The following is a 22,858-nucleotide window of genomic DNA, read 5'->3' on the forward strand; positions in this document are numbered from 1 at the left end:
ATTCATATAATCATTTCATATATTCATTTTATATAACCATTTCGAATAACCATCTCATATAACCATTTCATATTACACATTTATCATTTAATACTTATTACCTAATAAACAATTGTTTAGGGATGCCACAGCGTTTTTCAGCCACAATCTTATTTATCTCTGACATAACGCTATAGTGTCTTTCAACCATGGTCTTATTCATTTCCGGTATAGTGCCATAGTGTCTTTCAACTATGGTCGTATTCATTTCAGATATAGTGCCATAGTGTCTTTCAACTATGATCTTATTTGTTTATCAAACCAATAAACTCGATCACCACATACATAGATAACTATTAAATTACCAAAACAACAACTAATTAATTTAACCAATTTATGAACTTACCTAAACACAAGAGTTACGAACACTTCAACAATGATTACTCGACACATTTTCCTTTCTAGCGATTATCAACTGACTGATTCGCTTCTTGATTTAAATATAATATTTCCATTCAATTAACCAATTCAAATACTTTAAAATACTTAAATTCACATATATAATCCTTTGTCAACATTTTACACTTTTACCCTAAACTTTTACCTTTCATTCAATTTAGCCCCTAAACCTGAAACTTCCAAATCTATCACAATTTAACCCAAACAATGTTATCTAAATTTTATATAGTCCCTATACAGCCCATATTTAACAAATTTTCACAAGAATTCCATATAATTTTACTATTTTAACAACTTAGTCCTTAAACTTTAAAATTAACTAAAATCACTTTACAAAATAGTCTTATTTAACTATCATGCTTAATAATCTGTAACACCCCATACCCGGCCTAGAAGTTAAGACCATGTTTTAATGCTACATCAAAACGTTTCAGGGAAAAACCAACCTTTAAGTATTTTAAAATTTGTCATACCGAAAGCACTTCAACAGTTAAACCAACATGGAAATTCGAATTTACAAATTGTAGTATGAAATAAAACATACGATAGTTCAAATTTAAACAAATAGAGAAATATCTAGAAAAGAGAGATGATCGAGCTCTTAACATGCCGAGCCTCTAAGTTTGTGGGCTACCTACAATTCAATCAACAAACAGAATGAGTTTATAACTCAGTGTGTGTAATAGACATAAAAGCAAGGCATCAATATAAATATAACAATAATTTCCCAAATTTAGATCCAAATACAAAATCAGAAACAGATGATACTCAGTATGATCGTAGCAATTCAGGTAAGATACAGAACAAATCAAATATAAATGCAAAATAGATCAGAATTAGATGCAGTTTCTTACCCCCATCTGTTACACGCCATCTCTGACCATCCCAACACACTATATAGGGTATCAAGTACCCATCCAACCCTACACACCAATTAGTGTTGGTATGACACATTTTAAAGTAATTACAGACTAGCTGTCAGACCAGTATGCGATAAATAGCCAAAATCATATAAAAATTTGTGGCTTAGCCACTCAATTCGGCAAATCATTAAACTGCCAGCACTTCCTTTTCTATACCATTCCCACCCAATGTAGATGAAGATTACAGATAACAGATATAAAGGATGTACAGACAGTTACCTAGATGCAATTCATAATCAAATAATACAGATTATTATCATTTAACAGTTATCACATCAATTATAAGTACAGATAATCGATTATTCAGCCTCTGAACATTGGGTATCAAGTTATACAGTCTAATTCAGATCATACGAACTCTACGAAAGGCCTACGTTCAATTCGAATGACGTTTACGGCCTTAGAAAAAATTTTAGTATTTTGGCACACATACCTGTGTGGATTTACACAACTTGGAGGTCTGGCCCGTGTGGTCCACACGGCCTGGCACATGCTCGTGTGACCTTTTTAATGTCTCACGTGGCCATGTAGCTCAAAATAGTGAGTTACACAGTCTAACACATGGTCAAGTGTACGCCCATGTAACTCCAATCTCAAAATATCTCTCACATGGCCTGGATACATGCCTGTGCCTTTAGCTCATGTGATACTAGTTCACACACAGTGAGTTACACGGCCTAGTCACACGGCCAAGTCCTTGGCCCGTGTAACCTTAATTCACAAACAGTGAGTTACACGACCTGGACACACGCTCGTGTCCCTGGCCCATGTGACAGTAATTCACAAATAGTGAGTTACACAGCCTGGCACACGGTCGTATGGTGTCGACAGCCATGTTTTTCAACATCCAGAATTTGTAAAAAATTAGGTTTTCGTTACACACTTGATACCGTTTCGACATAAAAGCAAAAACGATGATTCTCGAACCTATAAAAAACATTCAATGACCAATTAAATGATTTAATCACATCAAAATGCTAAATTAACATCCAAACCAAAGTGACATTGAATAACTTTGAGATAAAACCCCAATTCACAAAATTAAGCACTTACTCTTGCGTGAAATATCGATACAAGAACTTAAATCGTTGAAGGACCTTGATTCGCAACTCCTACGCCTAAAAGAGAAAATCAATTGGAAACTTAAGAGGAAATTCATAGCGAATCGACAGTAGAGTTAAACCATGAGACAAAGCAACAAAAGCAAACAAAATAAAAAAATCAATAGAAAGACTTACGTTTTTAGCCTTTAAATAAAAAAATAAAGCACAATACAAATTCCTCAACGGAGTCAGCAACAAAATCGTCAGACAAAAAGAGAAGGAAAAACAAAGGAATGAAGAATAAAGAAACAAAAAGAAACGATAGTGAAAGTTGAATAAAGAAAAGAAAAAAGAAAAAATAAATAAAACAAACGTGAAAAAGAGGGAAATTTTGGGGAAATAAACTTAATTAAATAATTTAAATTAAAATCTATTTATTTCTAAAAATATACACAAAATATTTTCCCTATTGCATACACAAAGACTCAAACACAAGACCAATGAGTACCCAAATGCTTAACCATTAAACCAGCAGGCTAATTCGTAACATAAGTTCACTCAGAATTAAACTTAAGTTGAAAACTCAAAGATACTGATTGAATCAAAGAAAATAATAAAATTTTCCAAAAGTGAGACTTGAACCAGTGATTTTGAACACAAGCATAAAACACTTAACCACTAAAGCAGATACTTAGTTATGATTAGATTTAGCAAACAACACTCATATTTTTGGGGTGTTACATAACCTATCATAAAAATTCAAGAACATCACAAACTCATTCATGGTAAAATTCTAGACATTTAACAATTTTACAAATTAGTCCCCAAGTTAGCTAGATTAAGCTACAATGATCTTAAAAACATAAAAATTACTAGAAACGAATTAAAAATACATACCATACAAGTGTAATAGCCTTGACGGAAGCTTAGAAATTTCAACAATGGTGTTTTTCACCTAACATTCTATGGGGTGTTGAAATGAAGAGGATAGCTTATTTGTCATCTTTTGTTTATTTTAATTTATTTATTAATTTACCATTATTACCTTTGTAATTTTACTAAAATTTTCTTAAATTTACACCTTTAAACCGTCAATATAATAAACAAGGTATATTTACCTTTTAATCCCTTTAATTCATGGTTCCTTAGCCATTTAGGACAAATAAACTAATAGCGATTGACTTTTGTAGCTTTTACGATTTAGTCATTTTCTCTTAATTAACTATCTAAACATTAAAATTTCCAAACCAAACTTTAATACACCTATATTAACACTCTGTAAATATTTAATAAAAATATTTACGGGCTCGATTTATAGAAACGAGGTATCAATACCTTGTTTTCCAAAATCACTTGACTTCAGGGACAAACCACTTAAACTTAACTATTCATTCAAATAAAAAATTATCAAATTAAAATTTAATATAATACTATATTTGACTCGTAATATTAAATAATAATATCTACGGACTCACTCGTCAGATTTGTGGCCACAAAACCAGTCTTTTCGACACCACTAAAAAATGGGTTGTTATAATAATAGTCTGTTCATCTAGCTTCATGAGTCTAATTACAATTTGAACTAGATTTGAAGAGTTATTGTACAAGTACAAAATAGAAAATTAAACTACAAGTTGCCCTGATATCTACAAATGTTACAAAACTAGGGGTGACATGCTCACATAAAACTTTGAAGATTCTGGCTTAGTTCCCTATTTCCCACTAACAGCAGTTTAGAAATACTTGAAACAAGGAATAGAAACATTGTATGTTCATGAGGAACTTAGTGAGTTCTAAAAAAATAAGTTACTTCAGTTAAGAATTCGACACAAATCTCGTTTAGACAAACTTGTGCATTCATATTCCACGACTTATGTTTGGGCTTGAACATTATAGAGGCATAGTACATAATACATGAGAATTTCTCCTGTGAAAGATCATGTAGCATTAGTCTCTTCGTACAGACTTGTTGCATATAACCTTGATATAAAACCCATTGAATAGAGAGAGTCATTTCTGATTAATTTGGCGAACAATCCTATGGACTCTTTAATAAGGATTGCTAGATGTGGACTCTTATATGCGGATTCATACATGCGAGCTTGTAGAAGATTCATGGATATAATGGACTCATACACATGGATTCATATGAGATGGTTCATAGATATGTCAGACTCATCTATGCAAATTCATAGAAGAAACTTCATGGATAAAGCAAATTCAAACATACGAATTCATAGAAGAAACTTTATGATCATAGCAAATTCATTCATGCGGATTCATAAAAGAACTTCATGATCATAGCGGATTCATACATGTAGAATTGGTCGCGGACTTCGTATGGTAAAATCTCACATATAACTTTGACGAAAAGCTTAAAGAACAAGTCTAGCGGACTTTCATAACTTACATATGTATGATCATGGACTTGCTTATACACATAAGGATTAAAGCCTTAGACTCTACAAAGTATTTTACTTACATAGAACTCTTGAATGGTTCTCATATACTTGTGCACATATATCTGCGTGTAGTCCAACCGAACCTTCACAAAGCCGAATACCATGCATATACATTCTTCATACAATCCGGCCGAACCTCTGCAAAGCCAAATAACATGTGGCACAGAGTGCACAACGTGACATTTCTTCATCTTATATCCACAAAACATCCCTCCATACTTTGCATATCATTCATATTTACGACAGACATATAGCAAGCATTCAACTGATCATTATATTAATAACACAACATAGATCCTGCCAAATATATCATCTAGCGAATCATTTCAATGTTAACTTCTTCAATAATTATTTTATCAGTGAAAGTTTAACAAAATAATGAACTGAAACATACAATCAAACATGCATCTGTAAATCATCACATTGCTTACTTCAACTATACAACAAACAACCCATAATAATTCAACTCATCATCAGCAAAACATGAAGTCAAACATAACACAGTAATACAATATTGATATATATAACAAGAACAAAGAGTTTGAGCTTAGAAACTCACCAACAAAATATCTGGTGTTGACATAGCTTACACTTGCTTAGTCTTCCATTTATCACTTAGGCCTCCTCTTTCTTGGTTAGCTAAGCATAACAACAATATAAAGATCAAAATGAAGACATTATATAGATAAGAAAACCTTAATTCATATGCATGCAGAAGAGTTATAAATGTTAACTACGACTTAAATAATCACAGTTCAAAATGAATTATGCTGAAATACTCAGACTTTCCTTCTTTTTTTTTTTAAATTGTAAGGTATGTAAGAGTTAGAAAGATTACCAGATTGCTAAGTTCTCAAATATTTATACTAACACCCTAGATTCTTCCTTTCATGCAGACCGCTTTTTAAATTTTTTTTTACAGAATGAACTAGAGGAGAAGATGGAAGAAAGAAAATGAATACCATAATGAAATAATCCTCCCCCTTATATTATCTTTCCTCTACCGTTTCCCTTAATCCCAAGTCGGCTAGTATTACTAATATCCTTAATCATAATGTTTTTTACTAAAAGAAAACTCCTAGTTCTAATGTTACGAGACTAAACTTCTATTCTAACTATTTACCATTCAGTGCATAAGATTCTAATATTCACACAAGAACTCACTTAAACAAAAATTTTCTAATTAAGTACTCAGAATTTCTGTTAAGTCAAACCTTTAACATTTACGGTGTGACATTTATATTATTATAGAAAATATCATTTCAAATAAATGTTTTATTAATTAAATTAATTAATAATCAAACTTTGTTCTCTAGATCAATTATGAAAACAATTCTTGTTAATATTGTATTTGTTTTCTTGAAAACAACTTTTATAAAATAATTAAAAAAATTACCAAATAGTGAGAAGTATTTCACACAAATTCATACAAATATTCGAAATATCAATTTTTTAAAAAATTGATATATTTTTCAAAAAAGTTTTCGTAAATATTTTTACACCAAACAAATAGACAATTAGATATTAATTTTATCTCAATTTATTTCAAGAAGTCAATATTAACTAATAAGAACATAACAAGCAGGATGTTGAACCATACCCTTAAGAAGAAAAATGAGACAAATTTTTAATTTTTAATTTTTAATAGAAAGCTTAGGTACCAACATAAAAATAAAGGTATAATTTAAGGACTGATTTGCTTATTAAGCCTTTATAAAACTAAGGAGGACTATCTCATGTTCCAATATTAAAGCCAGCAACGAGTTTTTCTTTCTCCAGCAAACGAAAAAATGGACTCTTACACTTCATTACTCGAGAAAACCCGCCTCCCTCAACCTTCCCTCCAAAAATTCGCAGTAATCTCCATCTTCTCCAAGCTCCAAACCGCTCCGGTTCACCTCGGACCCGATTCGAAGCCCGGAGCACAAGCTATCTCTCAATGCCTCCAGTCCTCTTCTCCCGCCGTAGTCGACCAATCAGTTCGCGAGGTTTGCCGCCTCGTTTTGAATTCCAACATGAACCTATCTCGGGCCTTGTTGGAGCTCCAATCAGCATTGGAAGGATCCGATCCCAAATTGGTTCCTCTCTTCGTGAAATCCTTGGGGTTTCTCGTTTGTGTCGGGTACGAACGTAGTAACGGGTCTTGGAAACCCGAGTCCCATGAAGATCACCCGTTTGTCAAGGTTTGAATTAAGTTAAAAAAATTGAGTTATCTTCATAGCAATCATCATTGCGTTATAATTTTTAATTATTCATTCATTTGAAAATTTTTAGATTCTTTCCGGTCGGAGAGAGGTTGAACGGGAGCTTGTGAATCAAGTTTTGTTATTTATGGCGAAAAACAAGGGATTGGGAATGGTGGAAGTCTGCGAGTTCTTGAGACATTTTCTGATTTTTTCGATTTTAAGAATGAATGTCTCGGATTCTTCATTGTTTTTGTTTGCTAGACAGTTGATTACGTCAATGGCATCGTTTTGCTGTTCAATTCCTAACCAGGCATTGCCAATTTTCAGAACACTTATACATTGCCTGAAACATTTCCCTCTCAAAAGCTTGGAGGTAAGTTTCTTCTAATTTCTTAACTTATTGTTCTTTTTTGTTTGGAACTTGCGGTATCTTTGAAGGTGCATTTTTATTAGGTATTTAGGTTCTATAATCTTGTGAACTTTCAGGAAACCAGGAACTTTTGCTATGTGGTTGAATGTTTGGTTGACTCGTTTACTGTGGTTTTGAGGCAATTGGTTGGAAAAGGAGTGGTACGTTCTAGAAACTTCAGTTTTCACTTAGACCATTTTGTTTCAACTTAGAATTTTTCTTAGTCTGGACTTTCTTATGATTTTCACTCATGCCTTTGTTGCCTTCTTATCATTCCATATTGTTTGTTCTTGGTCAATGTTAACAGTTGATTACTGAAGCTCAACTACATGGGGTGGAACTAATAGAGAATGTGCTTTCACTCTATACGTCCCCTTGCAAGCAGTCTGATGAGGTTGAGCATATAGTTGAGCTATTAAAACACATGTTGGTGGCCCAGAAAGATCTTGCACTGCATTATATGCCGGAACTAGCATCAGTAATATTATCCTTATCTGTTTTGCTCATCGAATCCGATCTTGAACATCAACAGCTCTCAATATTAAAATTCCTTCACTTTCTTTTGAAGTGGAAAAGCGAAATAGGTATTTTCAGCATTTCTATGTATATTCTATTCTCTTGATGCCCTTTAAATTGTATCTTCAGAAATTTTTTTGCTGTATACTGAATTTTTATTGTAGTCTAACCTCTATTTCTAAGTTTCCGACTTAATTTTATTTTTTATGAATCCATGTCAAAGAAGTTTGTAAAATATTAATACTTTCATATATACATGTTTAGTTTTCTAAACCATCTTGGAAGTCTCTATTTAATTTAGACCATTGGTTTATAATAGTTTGCTATTTTTTTGTTGATATTGACCATCAATTATATATCCTGGTTTGTGCTGCTGTAAATCAACATGTAGGCCCTCTCTCTAATTTGTGCATGTGGACAGTGTGAATATTTCTGGAATGGATGAATGATGATTGATGATCCTTTATCATTATTTTGTTTGGGTTGAATTCCAAAGCTCTATATTTCTTACAATATTCTGTTGCGCTCACTTTTGTAGAGTATGCTGTTAATGGAGCTGAATATTTCCTTAGTGAAGAGCTTTTAGTTATTTTTCCTGTCATCAGCCTCATATCATCCCCCTCTAAATCAGTTAAAGGAGCTGCAAATGATTTGCTTGTCCTTTTAGAAAGGCTTTTAGTAAAATTATTGACAATGCCAAAGATTAAGCTAGCCAAGAGGGTCGGCTATCCATCTATTAGCAGACCTGAACTGATAGCTTACAGGCTTTTGCAACATCTATGGTTTGAGGTGTGTTCTTGCTATCTAAAGTTTAAGGTTCTGTATTTTTCTTTTTTGGCGATCATGTTGGATATAAAAACTACTGTTTTTGTTTGGGGTCTATTTTCTCGATTAAATATTAATATTTGTCACAGGTGTTGAAGATCATAATCACCAATTACTGAAATCACTTATTTATTTGCTTTTACGATTCTTTTGAGCAGGAAGATACTTTATCAAAATAATTTTGTTTGTATTTAAAGCAAAAAGTGGTGATCGAAGAATCACACTGTTTATGTTCTGTTTTACAGGATCAAAATTCATTGTCCAGTTCTTTCTTTCTAAGTTTCTTTTCTGTTTGTGGAACTGATGTCCAAGAAATGCATGGCAGACCAAGATCTTGGGCTTATCAACTAAAAGAGCTTGCTCTATGGATTGTTGAGAGAAGAAAATCAGGTCTTCCTGTCCCACGATCTCAAGAAATTCTTCTAACAGGTAAAATGCTAATAAATAGTCATTGTCTTTGGTTTGTACCGATGAAAGTATGAAGTACCCAATGTATTTGTTTTAGAGGATAAAATCTTTACCTCATCTTTGTATCATTTTTCCTTGTAGAAATGCCCTTGCTATTTGGGGCAATTGCTGCAGTTTTGGTTATGCATCCATCACTTGGAAGTACTGCTATAGATGCTTTAGCTTCCATTGGCAATATGGATCCAAAACTAGGTGTTTCTTTGTTGCTAAGCATTCTATTTTATAATAACATATTCACCAGAAAAGATGTTGTCTACCAGAGTATGTTGGTGAGAGTTCCTATCACTTCCCTAAACATTGTCTCAACTCTTGTTTTGTGCTATTAAGCCTCTTCATCTATGATTTCTTTCATTTGTTTCTCTTTTTCATAATAAAATTTTGCAGCCTAAGCTTTTGGGAATGCTTCCATCACTTGCATCACAGACTGGGATGATTCCGCTTGTAGTTCAAACTATCTTGCCAATGCTGCACAAGGATGCAAAACCGTATGTACTCCTTAGATAATTTTTTTCTCACTCTTTCATCTATCTTGTGTTGTTTTTATTGAAGTAAAAGGAGGCTTATGAAATGGCTCCTCTTGATTTATTGATAGAAGCCTCTATTTATTGAGGTAAAGATAGACAATCACATTTAAAATAGAAATAAGATAAAACAATAAATTAAAACAATTCTAAACTAGGATAAAAGATAATAAGAACTTTATTTGAATATTTCAAATCCTAAGATTACGTTATTATGCCCCGCAAGAATGATGGTCATCAAAGCAGCAATCTTGAATTGATGGTGACAAAAAATCCTAAGATTACGTTATTATGCTCTCGCAAGATTGATGGTCAGTAGAGCAACAATCTTGGATTGACGATGACGAAAAAAGCGCGAACAGTTGATGATAACAAAAGGTGGTGTTTCCAACTGAGGACGTTGTAATGACGAACTCTTGTTGTGAGTTACGGTAGCATAGAACTGAATCCAAGTTGTGGTTTGACATCCATTAGGCAAGGCCCCTCAACCGACTACTGAAATAATCGGGCCCGAATCTTGCCACTTTGAACGGATAGATAGAAGCCGATAATTGGCTAGCAATAAAGAAAACCGATTGGTTGGCTATGGTTTTTAAGAGTTGGCTTTGTTTCAGCTAAAAAGGTAAATAATTGGAGCCATATGAAGATCCAAGAATATGCTTGTTTGAGCAAAAGGTTAAAAAAAGGCATATAGGCTAAAGATTGAAAACCATGTAGTTGGACGAAAGGCTCGGATACCATATTGAAGTAAAGGAGGCTTATGAAATAGCTCCACTTGATTTATTGATTGAAACATCTATTTATAGAGTTAAAGATGGACAGTTACATTTAAAATAGAAATAAGATAAAACAATAATTTAAAACAATTCAAAACTAGGATAAAAAATAATAACTTTATTTGAATATTTCAAGTCCTAAGGTTACATTATTAGTTTTTTTGCAATGACTTGAGGGTCATATTAGTACGCCATGTTTAGAACACATTGTTACATGATATTATTAATTGCATGGAAACTGCATCCTCTTTCCAACTTTTTTTTATTGTTATTAGTTGTCCTTAAGAGGTATTTGTTTGTATGCTTAAGTTGTATCCTGGGAAGGATAAGATCCACATTTTAATCAAGGACTTTCAAACACTCATTTGATTGCTTCCTGAAGAATTGAACTCTAATTTTGTGCTTCAAAGCTGTTTTTTGATGAGTCATAATGTTCTGCTGCTATGACCTATGAAGAATCTTCTTTTAACTTGTTCCAGTATATGCTTATTTCATATTCAGAGTGTTGTACGCAACAGCTACTCGCTTGCTTTGTCAAACCTGGGAGATCAATGATCGTACCTTTAGTAGTTTGCAAGTAAGCACTATAGCATTTCTTCCCTTATTGGCTCTTGCTAGTTACCCAACTTAAGACCTGTGTTAATTCAGCTCTTTAGTGTTTCTATGTATATTTTATTTTGGCATAATGATAAATGTAGTCCTCATCGTTTACATTTTCTATCAATTTGGCCTTTACTTTTTTTTTTTAGCTAAATTTGGTCCTTAACCTTTCAAGAAAGAGTCATATCGCTTTTTTTAACGAAAATGATGGTTAAAACATTAATTTTTAATGTTGTTGGCGTGACAACCTGCATGGCAGTCCATGTGCATATAATGCTAACATAACATCATTTGTCTTATATGTCACATCAACAAATAATTTAAAAATTATAAAACTAAATCAAAATTAAAATTAGAAAATATAAAAAGTTAATAAGAAGTCAAAAAGAAATAGCATGGAGTACGTGTGGGTTGTCATGCAGGCTTCCGTGTTTAAAAATCTAACATTTAAGTTAGTATTCTCGTTAAAAAAAACATCATTTCAACTCTTTTTCAAAAGGTTGGTCAAATTTGACTTTTTTTTAAAAGGTTGAGGGCCAAATTTATCTCAAAAAAAGAATAATGGCCAAATTGGCAAGGCTAAATTTGATGTTATGCATTTTATTTTCCCCATATATCTATGTTTGTTTATATGTGTACAGGTATATTAGCTTGTCTATTATTATTATGTTGTGAAAATAAGAGAAGACTTAGCTGTAATTTACCGCATAGATTTTTTAAACTTCTCAAATTTCAAAATCAGCTCTATCTGGACCCTGCTCATTTGTGTTTTTAGCATTTTCAAACCAATCTTGGATGGTGATGTTGAAAGGAGAAATTATTAGGTAGGACCTTCCTTCCAGATCAGCCGTGATCCCTATCCTATAATATAATGCAACATTGAATATTCTTTTAAATGTCATTTCTTACTAAAAATTTAATCAAAAAATATTCTTTTTACTATAAAAAAGCATGAATTCCTTCCAACCATCCTTTTACTCTTTCCTTACCAAATGTGATGCAAAAACATGTTTTCTACCTCTGTATTTTCATTATTTGCATAGTTGCAAAACTTGTATTTGGGGGAAGAAAAAATCAAATTATTTCACGGTTAGAGAAAAAAAAAGAAATTGGGTTGACTGTGGAAGAAAAAGTTATGGTTTTTTTTTCCCTGTAGAATTAAAAATAAAATAAAATCAATCTAAAACAACTTTTTTATTAACCTTCTGCAGTTCATAAATTATTTGAAGAGTAATGTTCATTCATTCATAGAACCTCTAGAGGAATAACATGGATAGGGAGTCCTGCACAGGGTGGTACTGAAACTAATGGAATCACCAGAACCCCCAATAAGAAACCTGGACAGCTGTAAAACCAAAGATTCCAAGCATCATAAAAACACAGTCAAAACTTGGGAAGATCTATTAATCTCTGCCTTCACTAAATTATATCCCTCAACATCTACTTCTGTGGGGATCTGAGACACGTTCCAGCACTTGTCAACACTGAGGCAGTCATCCATCTGTATTTTGTTTTTCAATTTGGATTTAAGTTGTCAAGCAATAACCTTTTTTTTTTTTTTTTGGGGGGGGGGGTTCGAAAATTGGAAAAAAGAATGGCATTAGGGAAGGAGTGGATGGTTGGAAGAGAAAAGTGGCATAGGCGAAAAGGGATGAAAGAATGAGGGGAAGGTGAGTTGGAATGGAGAAGAGTGAGCTGGCAATTTTTAGTGACATGTAAAAAATATTCTTATGTGGCATTATATTGTTGGACGGGGACCATGCTTGATGTGATAGGAAGGGCTTACCTAATAGCTTCTCAGTTGAAAGAGTCATGTATCACTTTTTTTTATGGAAGTCCTGTATCACTTTTGATCTTATGGTTTGAGGTTGCACTTCTCCAAGTATTTATCAAACCAGGCCTTGGGTTGGGCACTAGTCTTCTTGCTTTCTGAGTAAGGTGGTTTCAAGTTGGATTAGTTCTGCCAGTATGATCTAGTATTTGAGCTTTATTATCATGTTTACATATGTTCCAAAATTAAACTTCTTGTTTTAATTCTTGATTTTAAGAGAATCAATCCGAACTAATAATACGAACTTAAGGCAAGCAAAACTTTTGCTGCTATGTTCAAATTTAACTACCGGAGATCAGAGGCTCTATTCTAGTCTTCATCTAGGGCTGTCTAGGTGTACACATCTTATATTTGTCATATTAGAAGACTTTTCTCATTCACTTCATTTAAGTTCAATTGAAAAATGTTTTAAGCATGTTTATCTGCCAAAAATAGACTTCTTTACATGTTCATTTTTATGCTCTCTGTTAATTATTGAAAACCTCATTAGGGTGATTGACTGGTACTCTCTGATGTTTGCCTCTAGTTCATGTGGCTGGTTTTTATTCTGTTTTAATTTTTATTTTCTTTTCCTCGACATAAGGGAGTATTAGCTCCAAAAGGTTTCACTGAATTCATGCGCGAGAGAAATATCTGTATAAGTATGGCTGTTTCCATTCGGGATGTTTGCAGAAAGAACCCTGATAGGGGTGTGGACCTTATCTTGTCTGTCTCGGTATGAAGCACTCTCAGCTGTTTTCTATTTTCTTATTCTTTTACTCATCTTTCATTCAACCCCTCCAATTTTTCCCTCAAATAAACAGGCTTGCATTGAGACTCCAGATCCCACAATTCAAGCTCTTGGTTTTCAAAGTCTTGCGCACCTTTGTGAAGCTGATGTGATTGGTAATCTTAATTTTTAGACTTGAATTTTTTACTTTTCGTCATTTCTTAAAGGATTATAATTTTAATTTCTTTATTCTGTTTTGAAAATTTGACACTAATGCTTATGTCCATTATATTATAATATATGTATGCATATGTCTGCATTTAGTCTTAACCTCTCCCCATCCCTGGCCTAACGTTACTGTCATAATATGCTAGAGCTAGAATTATTTGTGAGACTAATGAGATTATTGTAGCCTGAGTAATTTCTATTGGATGTCCTTCATTCAATGATGCTAGCAAACCATATTTCATAGTGTCTTGTTTTATTTCTTATCAGTCTGGCTCATTTGCAATGTTATGCTGTCCAATTAATTTCTTTATTTCTTTCTTTCAATCTTATGAATTAGTCTTGCTGACTTTAAATATGCAAGGTATTCTGATTCTATGTTCTATTTATATTATCCATTCAGATTTTTATACTGCATGGGATGTTATTGCAAAATATATGCAAGGCTATAATGAGGACCCAGTTCTTGCCTATAGGTAAAAGTTTCTTGATATTTACTGATTCCTGAACAATGGTATGGGTGGTAAGGCTGGTTTGAACTTACATGACAAGTGCAGCCTAGTCATATGATGTCTGCTCTTTGTTTTCCAGCTGGGAATAGTGTAGGCTTAGTGTTTCTCACTTTCAACCACATTGCCAGTAATTCCATGGTGCTGTAGCATAAGTCTAGGGCTAAAGATTGCAAAAATGCGGTTCCACGTGATGTCTGTTCATGTCAAATTTGTTAAAACGGAAAAATCTATTTAGACCATTCCTGCTTTGTTGTGATGACGATTTGCATAATGATGCCCATAATTCCGGGTTTCTACCATGGAAATATGAGACTCCTGTCCTGAAATTCTGAAGTTGTTATCTTGGGTCCTAGGCTCCTAGGGCAATATGTTCTGTTGTTATATTTGAATGTAACAGTCACTTCTGATCAATATATTTTTTGCTTTATGATATTCACTTTGTACAATACAGATGCTAGATTTACATACCCATTAGATAAATCAGAATACCATCTTTCAAATTAAAATATTCTAAAGTCTATTCCACTAATCTCCGCCTATTGGCAGTGTCTGCTTTCTCCTAAGATGGGGTGCAATGGATGCTGATGCATATCCAGATGCCTCTAGGGAAGTAATGAAGATTATATGGGATGTTGGCTGCTCCTTACATATGGGTCATGAATTACAATGGGCAAAGGCCAGGGCCTCTGCATTTGAGGCCTTAAATCAATATGAGGTTTGAGGAACCTGACATTTTTTTTTTCCACAAAAAATTATTTGTGCTATTTTTGTGTTGTCTATTATACTTTCGGGATACAAACACAAGGGTCTCCCCTAAGTTAATCACCGTCTTTCCAGATACCAAGTATTGTGAAGAATATTTCAAATTTCAAGCAAATGATCATGGATCTACTTCTTTCTGAGACAAATCCAGATGTACTTAAGGCCTTGGAAAGACTTCAAGTGAAAATTATAGGACATGAACATAGGTAGTGAAATATCTATAGTTGAACATTCCCAAGTAGTTTTGTTCCCTGTTCTCATAAGTTCTGTCAACTTTCTCTAGCAATCGGCGAAGATTTGTAAAGGAGAAAAAGGTCCCTGCAAGTAAGATTGAGAAGTTGCTGGATGTATTTCCGCAGGTGATCTTCTCATCAGGTATGATAAGATTATTTTTCTTTGCCTTCTTAAAAGAGTTTTGGTTATTAGGAAATGGATTGGATGCAAACTGAAATTTTACTATTTGCTACCTCACTCTTATGTCCTTAGGACAAGTTGGTGCATTATAAGTTTAGAAGTTACTTCCTCTGCAGTACGGTTAAAAATATTTTGACTTTTGCTTAGAAATTTGGTCAAATATTCTTTAAAACCGCACCAAGTATAACTAGAAGTGATTTTTTTTCATTCTATAATATTTAACAGAGAAAATAGGTAGGCATTATATATGGATAGTTTTTAGGTTCTTAATTCTAAGGTGCTTCTTATTCACTGAGCTAGCTGTTCTTATGGTCATTCCATTGGCAGGAAAAAGAAGTAATTCTGGAGAACTACCTGGTGCTGCCTTATTATGTGGTTCCTTTATTTCTAGCACTTCGAAAAACCAAGGCACAACAAAAGTAGGATAATCTGAATTATCATCGTCTTTTTATTAGAATATACCATGCTTGATAGGTCTTACATGCTTAAGCCTTTAGGGGTTGCAAGATTCTCATTCTGGATATGAAGATATAATGGTGCAAATAGCTGCATCTCTTCAACTCTCAAGAAATATTTTTGTTGCGCTTCTTTCACTTGAATCATGGAAAGCCTTTGTGAGACGTTGGATGAGGGCTAATATCTTGTCTATCGATGCTAAAGCCTCGGTTGTTGTTTCAGATAAAACTTCTAAAGCTGCTAATAGTATTCTGAAGGTTTGCCATTCTTTGCTGTATTCAAGTCATTTTATTGTACCTATTTCAATAGACTGTATTCAGTAAAAATGATACTCATCTTTCTCTAATTTTATCATACAGAGCATGATGCGAATTGCTGAAGAATCTATCCCTAGATCTGCTGAAAATCTTGCTTTGGCAATTGGTGCGCTTTGTGCGGTGAGATCTCAAATGATAATAACTTCATCTGTAAACTTCATAATTCAATAGCTTCCTAAAATCTGCCTCTGCCTCTACTATGGAGATATATGACAAGGTTTAAGGAGCTCCCTACAATAATTATTCTTCCTGATCTTCATTTTTTCTTGCTGTTATTAGGTCTTGCCACCATCTGCCCATACCATTAAATCAACTGCTTCAAAGTTTCTTTTGGGTTGGTTGTTTCAGTATGAACATGAACATCGCCAATGGTCAGCTGCCATCTCTCTTGGATTGATCTCAAGCTCCTTACATGTGACAGATCATGAGCAGAAATTTCAGAGCATTACTGGACTTCTTGAGGTAGTCTCTTTGATGCTGGTTTGGCCTTGTCCCCCTCTTCCCTAGGTCAGGCATTGAAACTGCTACAGACATATTAAGAATTAAAAATCCTGTTCTTACCATATAGTGCACTCAAGTTATTCTAGAAAGTCAGGAAACAGTTGGAAGCTAAAATACAAGTTCTTTCTTTTTTGAATGTCGAAATTTTGTGTGAGCATAGTATACCGGTGTTCTAATCCTAGTATTGAGGGTTTTCTTGTCTGAGCAAATTTGTAACTCACCTGGGTGCTGACTGCTAAATACAAGTTTGAAGTTTCTGGTACTTGCTAAAGGAGGGTAGACACCACAGAAAACTAGTCATTATTAGTTGGTTCAATAACAATGGCCTCTTATCTGCTTCAATTATTAATAGTTGACTATGATCTTGGGAACTGGGATGTGGCCCTTTTATTCCTTTTTTCTTTCCTTACAGGATGCTGTTTATTCACACATGCTAAGAGAGATATTTGTTTCACTCTTGTAGTTGCACACATTCACACACAGACCCCTAGTCACCAACACATGCAAGAGCATGAAAACCGCAATAAATAAAATTTTGGTTACGTGGATTCCTCATTGGCCGAGTTTTTTTTTTCTATTGATCATGCTATTATGACCATTCCTTGTTTTAGAAAGAGTTCAGAGGAATAAGCTGTTCAACGAAGGAGTTATTAATTTCTTAGTGTATGCATTAGAGCAAGGAACTTCAGTATTAACTTTGTAGCTGTAAACATTGGCTAAGGGGATAACCTGTGTGTCTAGAAATATTTATAGATTTATAATAGCTTATTTTTTCGGGGGAATTGCTTGGTTCAGGTTTTGTGCTGTAGCAGAAGCTCCATTGTAAAAGGAGCCTGTGGAATTGGCTTAGGATTTTCCTGCCAAGATCTTCTTTCAAGAGTTGAAACTCCAGATGACTCTAATGCTAATGGAGAAAGCCACAAGATGCTGGAAGAGAGATTGTTGGGAAGAATAGTTAGAACTTTCTCTATGATATTACATCCAGTTGCTGCTTCTTCAGCCAATAATCTTGAAACTCTCTGTGCACATTTTCCAGCAAGCACAGATGATATAGATACTAGCATAACTTCTGACTTGTTAGATGATGATTGTGATTATTTGGAGGATGATATATGGGGCATAGCTGGTCTCGTTATTGGCTTAGGGAGCTCTATTGGTGCAATATATAGAGCTGGTGTATATGATGCTGTGCTCACGGTGAAAGACTTGATTATATCTTGGATTCCTCCTATGAGTTCCTCGGTTCAAAGCTATGGTTCTAGCAGTGAAAGGTCTGAGATGCTTTTATCTGTGGGATCCTGTCTTGCACTTCCCCTCGTGGTGGCTTTTTGCCAAAGAGTGGAAATGATGGATGGTAATGAACTAGACCATCTAGTCAATGGCTACATGGAACTTATTTCTGACTTGCTGTCAGTCCATAAAACCGGTGCTTTTCACAAGAGTTTGTTGATGGCATCAACTGCTGGAGCTGGAAGCCTATTATCATGCATATTATCTGAAGGCTTGCACTTAATTGAAGTGGAACGTGTGAAGTGTTTACTTGAACTGTTTAGAAAATGTTATTCTAGTCCTTACCCTCCTATCGTCCATTTAGGTGGGATGCTTGGCATTGTTAATGCTTTTGGGGCAGGTGCTGGAAATTTAGTTGATTTTCACCCTTTTAACTCCTCTGTGCAAACTGGTTATGATCAAAAGGTAGTTGTATTATTTTGTTTTATGTGATTTAAGTTACTCTACTTTATGTCAGTTATTGTGTACCCAAATACTCACATACTTGGTCAACAGGAACCTTCCCATATTTCAGGTCCAATACTTGTGAATTCTGTTTGTGAAGACCACTCAACATCACTGATGCAAGAGATTTTTCTTGTTGCTCAAAATCCTGATGATAATCAATTGCAACAATATGCAGCGTGGGCAATTTCATTTCTTCGACAGCGACTGTGGTCTAGAGAAATTTCGAATAGTGCTGGTGGTACACAAACTGAGTCTGCTGGCTCAAAATCTATTTCGCAAGGTGTTCCCGAGGACAGTGCAGTCATGAAACTTGGTCTGTGGCTTAAATCTTTTAATCATTCCAGGGTGAGTTCCCTTATAATATTCGTATTGGCTGATGATAATTGGATTTTCTTTTTCTAGGCTAAGATGTGTATGGATGCCTCTGTTTTGCATACTCTTACGCCTTCATTCAATCATGTTTCAGGAAAAATGAAACTTATGATACTTTTGATGTTACATTAGACCAAATAGCTAGGAAAGCCATGCTATACCTTATTTATGGTGTAAACTTTTTATTTATTGCCCGATCTACAGCCCCACTTCTAGTTTGTTAATTTATGTTTTATAATTTTTTGCTCGAATGAGTTCAGACAGGTACCAATACACATGTATGCACAGTAACTGCTATTTTAAGGTGTCTATCGCTAGCTCCTAGGTTACCAACCATGGATTGGGGTGCAATTGTTAGACGCTGTATGAGATATGCTCAAGTTACTCAGTTGCCGGCACCAAATATCACTCTTAAGGGAGGAACCCTCAGGGAGGAATGCTTGCAGTTTGCCTTAGTTCATGCAAAGCAATTTGATGGTCTCCTAACATTCCTAGATGAACTGTCTGACCTTTCCCGGTTCAGGACACTGGAGATAAGTCTCCAATCTTGTCTGCTCAATCATTTGGCAGACCTGATAAAACTATTCTCAGGTTCAAGGCTGGAGAAATTATTGGATGATGTGAGTAATTACTTTTCTTCACTTACAACAGACCAGGTGCTAAAGTCGGAGGAGAGAAGTTCATTACGGAGTTCTTGTTGGAAGGGTCTCAATCAGTGTCTGGATGAAGCATCTCTCGACTCTCTAGAATACATTAAAAATATCGAAAGGTGCATGGAAGTGCTTTTTTCTTTATTACCATTACCTCAAGCTCCTGTTATTGTGCAAGTGAATCAGTTGAACTCAGTTGAGTGGTCCGAGGCGGTTAGGTGCTTGGCAAAGGCTCGCCCAGGCTGGTTATTGGATTTTCTGCACGTATGAACTTTTTCCTTGCAAATTAGTTTCTAATATCTTCCTAATATGCCCTCATTTGATCTGTTAACCAGTTGTTCATCACAGGTTTCACATCTGGATTCAGTAACAAGAGATTTCCAGTTCGTCGAAGTGCTGAAAAAGATTCAAGCTAAAGCCAAGCTAGTTCGGATTGGTTCCATCCCACCGACTGAACTGGGAAAATCGAAGTCTTATTTATTGAATTCAGAACCACTTGGTTAGTGTTCTTTCCTACGAATTTGAAGTTCGGGAAAATGTGAACAAGTCACCATAAAAAAGTTGTAAATATTTGCTTGTGGCCACAAGATTTGCTTATTCTGACAAACTTCCAACATTTTGAATTCAGGTACTTGGGGTGTGCTTCTTGAAGTTGTAGCAACTCTACAACATGTGGAGGGAAGTGTAAAAAGACAATGGTTGGTTGATGCAATCGAAATCAGCTGTGTTTCAAGTTATCCTTCCACGGTAGGCATTGATCTCCCAATAAAGTTAACCCGATTTTCCTCTTCCTCCACCATGCACATACACACTCAGTAAATCATACCTCCAATACTGTGAATTTGGCATATGAGTATTTGTATGGATTTTAAAACCGGACTAGACTGGATGGCTAAACCGGTTGAATCGGAATTGGTTGGTTCAGTGGTCAAAATCCCGGATAATTGGATCTTTTTTTAAATTTTAAATTTTAAATTTTGGATTTTGTTAACAAAAAATTTGGGCTTTTTCTTATTGTCTTGGTTCATTTTCATATTTGTTTTTTAATATATATAGATTTCTATTTTTTTGAATTTTTATGAAATTTATTTAATTATTATTAATTTATGTTTTTAAATTATTCATGATAGTTAAACCGTAGTTGTTTGATTTAGGTGGCTTGCCATTTAGGCTAATGGGTAGAAAGGAGGAACTGAAATTTTGATATCACGTATTGAACTAATTGATAGAAAATATAAACGTTGAGAGCTAAATTTATCATTATGCCGCCGCCTTCATAATTGAACTAATTCAAGTCCGCATCCATGGGTCCACAGGCACTGCAGTTTATTGGTCTTCTATCTGGTTCTTGCTGCAAATATATGCCCCTCCTCATTGCAGATCAGTCATATGTTCTGAACGATATACCAGTTACCCTTACATCTCTATTGTCGGATCCAAACTGGGAAGTGGTTGCAGAAAGCTGTACTTCTTATCTTTTGTCGTCGACAGAAAGGATTTACAGTTGGGCTACGAAATTATCATCAGAGAGTGGTGATAATAGATCACCAAGTTCAGAAGGTATCGATGAGAGTGAAAAGGGAACGGCTCAGATTCTATTGCCTGTTATGCATCATGCATGTGTTTGTTTGAAACATTATTTGCCTTTGGAGAAGCAACTTAGACTTGCAAACATGGTTGTTCATTATGTAAGGTAAAATTGGAGGCTGAGGATATTAAGCTAACACCCATAAAATCAATTTCAGATCAAAGCTTAATTTGATTTTCTGTATAACTTCACTCTCTCATCTTTTTTTATTGTTTTTAATTAATCTTTCACGTAGCCAAAATCTAGTATGTATTCTTAGGATGACAGCAGGTAATTTATGTAAAAACAATTTCTATAATTAACATATCCAAATATATTCAGTACACTTGTTAAAAGTTCTTTTTAAGAAAAAAATTGAACTCACAAAATTTACATATTTAACAAATATAACTAATTTAAAATTCGATGGTAGTATTTAATTTAATTTTTTTGGATAAACTAATTATTAAAAAAAAAATGGACGAAGTTAGCTATAATAGGTACACCGTTGGACCTTACGCCTCACATTACTAATTAGAAAACAAAGAAGAAGCAAATACATGTTCCCCAGACTCGTCCTCAATGTCACACGCAACATAAAATATCATTTTGTCCACCCTATTTCAGGAAATTGATTTTTGTAGACAACCTGTCTTGTGTGATGAATGCATGTTTTGAAACTTGTAGGACTTCTCGGACCACTCAATGCCAATGCCCTGAAGTTTTGTCGAGCTTCTATCTAGTTCCTTCCTAGATTCTCTACATTCAACATAACATTACTTTAAAAGCTTCTTCCAAGCCCAGACTGCACTTGCCAAATGAAAACATATACTTCAGACCAAGCCACCCAAAGAGAACCAAGCTTGATTAGGATAAGCCACAAACATAGATGGAGATCACCTTCCGCCTTAGGATAGCATAACTTTGACACCATGCCCTTTCCAATGAAAGGAATTACACAGTTGTTTATTCACATTTTTAATAACTTCAGAGGGAGACACCAAAAGTTGTGCATTATATTTTCCACTGGAAATCCAAAATAACGCACTAAACAATTGAGTTGAGCCGACCCCTCCACCATATAATTCACTTTTGAAACTCCAATACATTACTGTAAAAAACAAAAACACCAAATTAACATTTCATTCAAAGCAACCATGCCATATCTATTCCCACCTTGGAATTTCTTATGGACAATAATTGAACCTTATTCCGGTGGATCAAATTCGTGAACTATAACCACTTAGTGCAAAATATTGGGCTCTATCCGGTCAATGAAATTTACATTTGACAGGTTCATCCCGCTTGAATTAAATTTAGATAAAAGAAATAAAATTAATACATATTCTAACCTTAAATTTATATTTATTATTTAAATTTTTTTATTTAACCATCCTTGAATTTGAATTTTGTCGTACACTTTGCAATAGCACGTGTCAACTTCATATCATGACATGTGTCAAGTATTATAAAAAGAAATTATAGAATTATTTAATATCGAGATGGAATGTAGACAGATTATCGTCCAGATTCAAATGAACCTGGACGACAGCTTTTCCAACTTTTTGGATGTACTATTTTAGTAATTTTATAAATTTTTAATTTTTTATAAAATATCATATTTTAAATTAAAAATAA

At 34.2% G+C, this 22,858-nt stretch overlaps 1 protein-coding gene across 1 annotated transcript; it reads left to right on the top strand.

The window, feature by feature from the left end:
- Positions 1 to 6,633: 6,633 nt before the first annotated feature.
- Positions 6,634 to 21,427, top strand: LOC105798348 (protein RST1). Its single transcript, XM_012628381.2, has 25 exons — positions 6,634 to 7,049; positions 7,141 to 7,425; positions 7,539 to 7,622; positions 7,769 to 8,045; positions 8,516 to 8,766; positions 9,048 to 9,231; positions 9,352 to 9,539; positions 9,655 to 9,755; positions 11,069 to 11,144; positions 13,582 to 13,713; positions 13,802 to 13,883; positions 14,336 to 14,408; positions 14,991 to 15,159; positions 15,282 to 15,412; positions 15,490 to 15,581; positions 15,948 to 16,039; positions 16,118 to 16,333; positions 16,436 to 16,513; positions 16,673 to 16,855; positions 17,690 to 18,589; positions 18,680 to 18,976; positions 19,264 to 19,917; positions 20,002 to 20,152; positions 20,282 to 20,400; positions 20,970 to 21,427. The coding sequence occupies exons 1-25, from the start codon at positions 6,657 to 6,659 to the stop codon at positions 21,348 to 21,350; spliced, it is 5,589 nt and encodes a 1,862-aa protein (XP_012483835.1). The 5' UTR covers positions 6,634 to 6,656; the 3' UTR covers positions 21,351 to 21,427.
- The last annotated feature ends 1,431 nt before the right edge of the window (positions 21,428 to 22,858 follow it).

Source organism: Gossypium raimondii, chromosome 9, assembly GCF_025698545.1.
Source record: "Gossypium raimondii isolate GPD5lz chromosome 9, ASM2569854v1, whole genome shotgun sequence".
Taxonomy (NCBI): Eukaryota; Viridiplantae; Streptophyta; class Magnoliopsida; order Malvales; family Malvaceae; genus Gossypium; species Gossypium raimondii.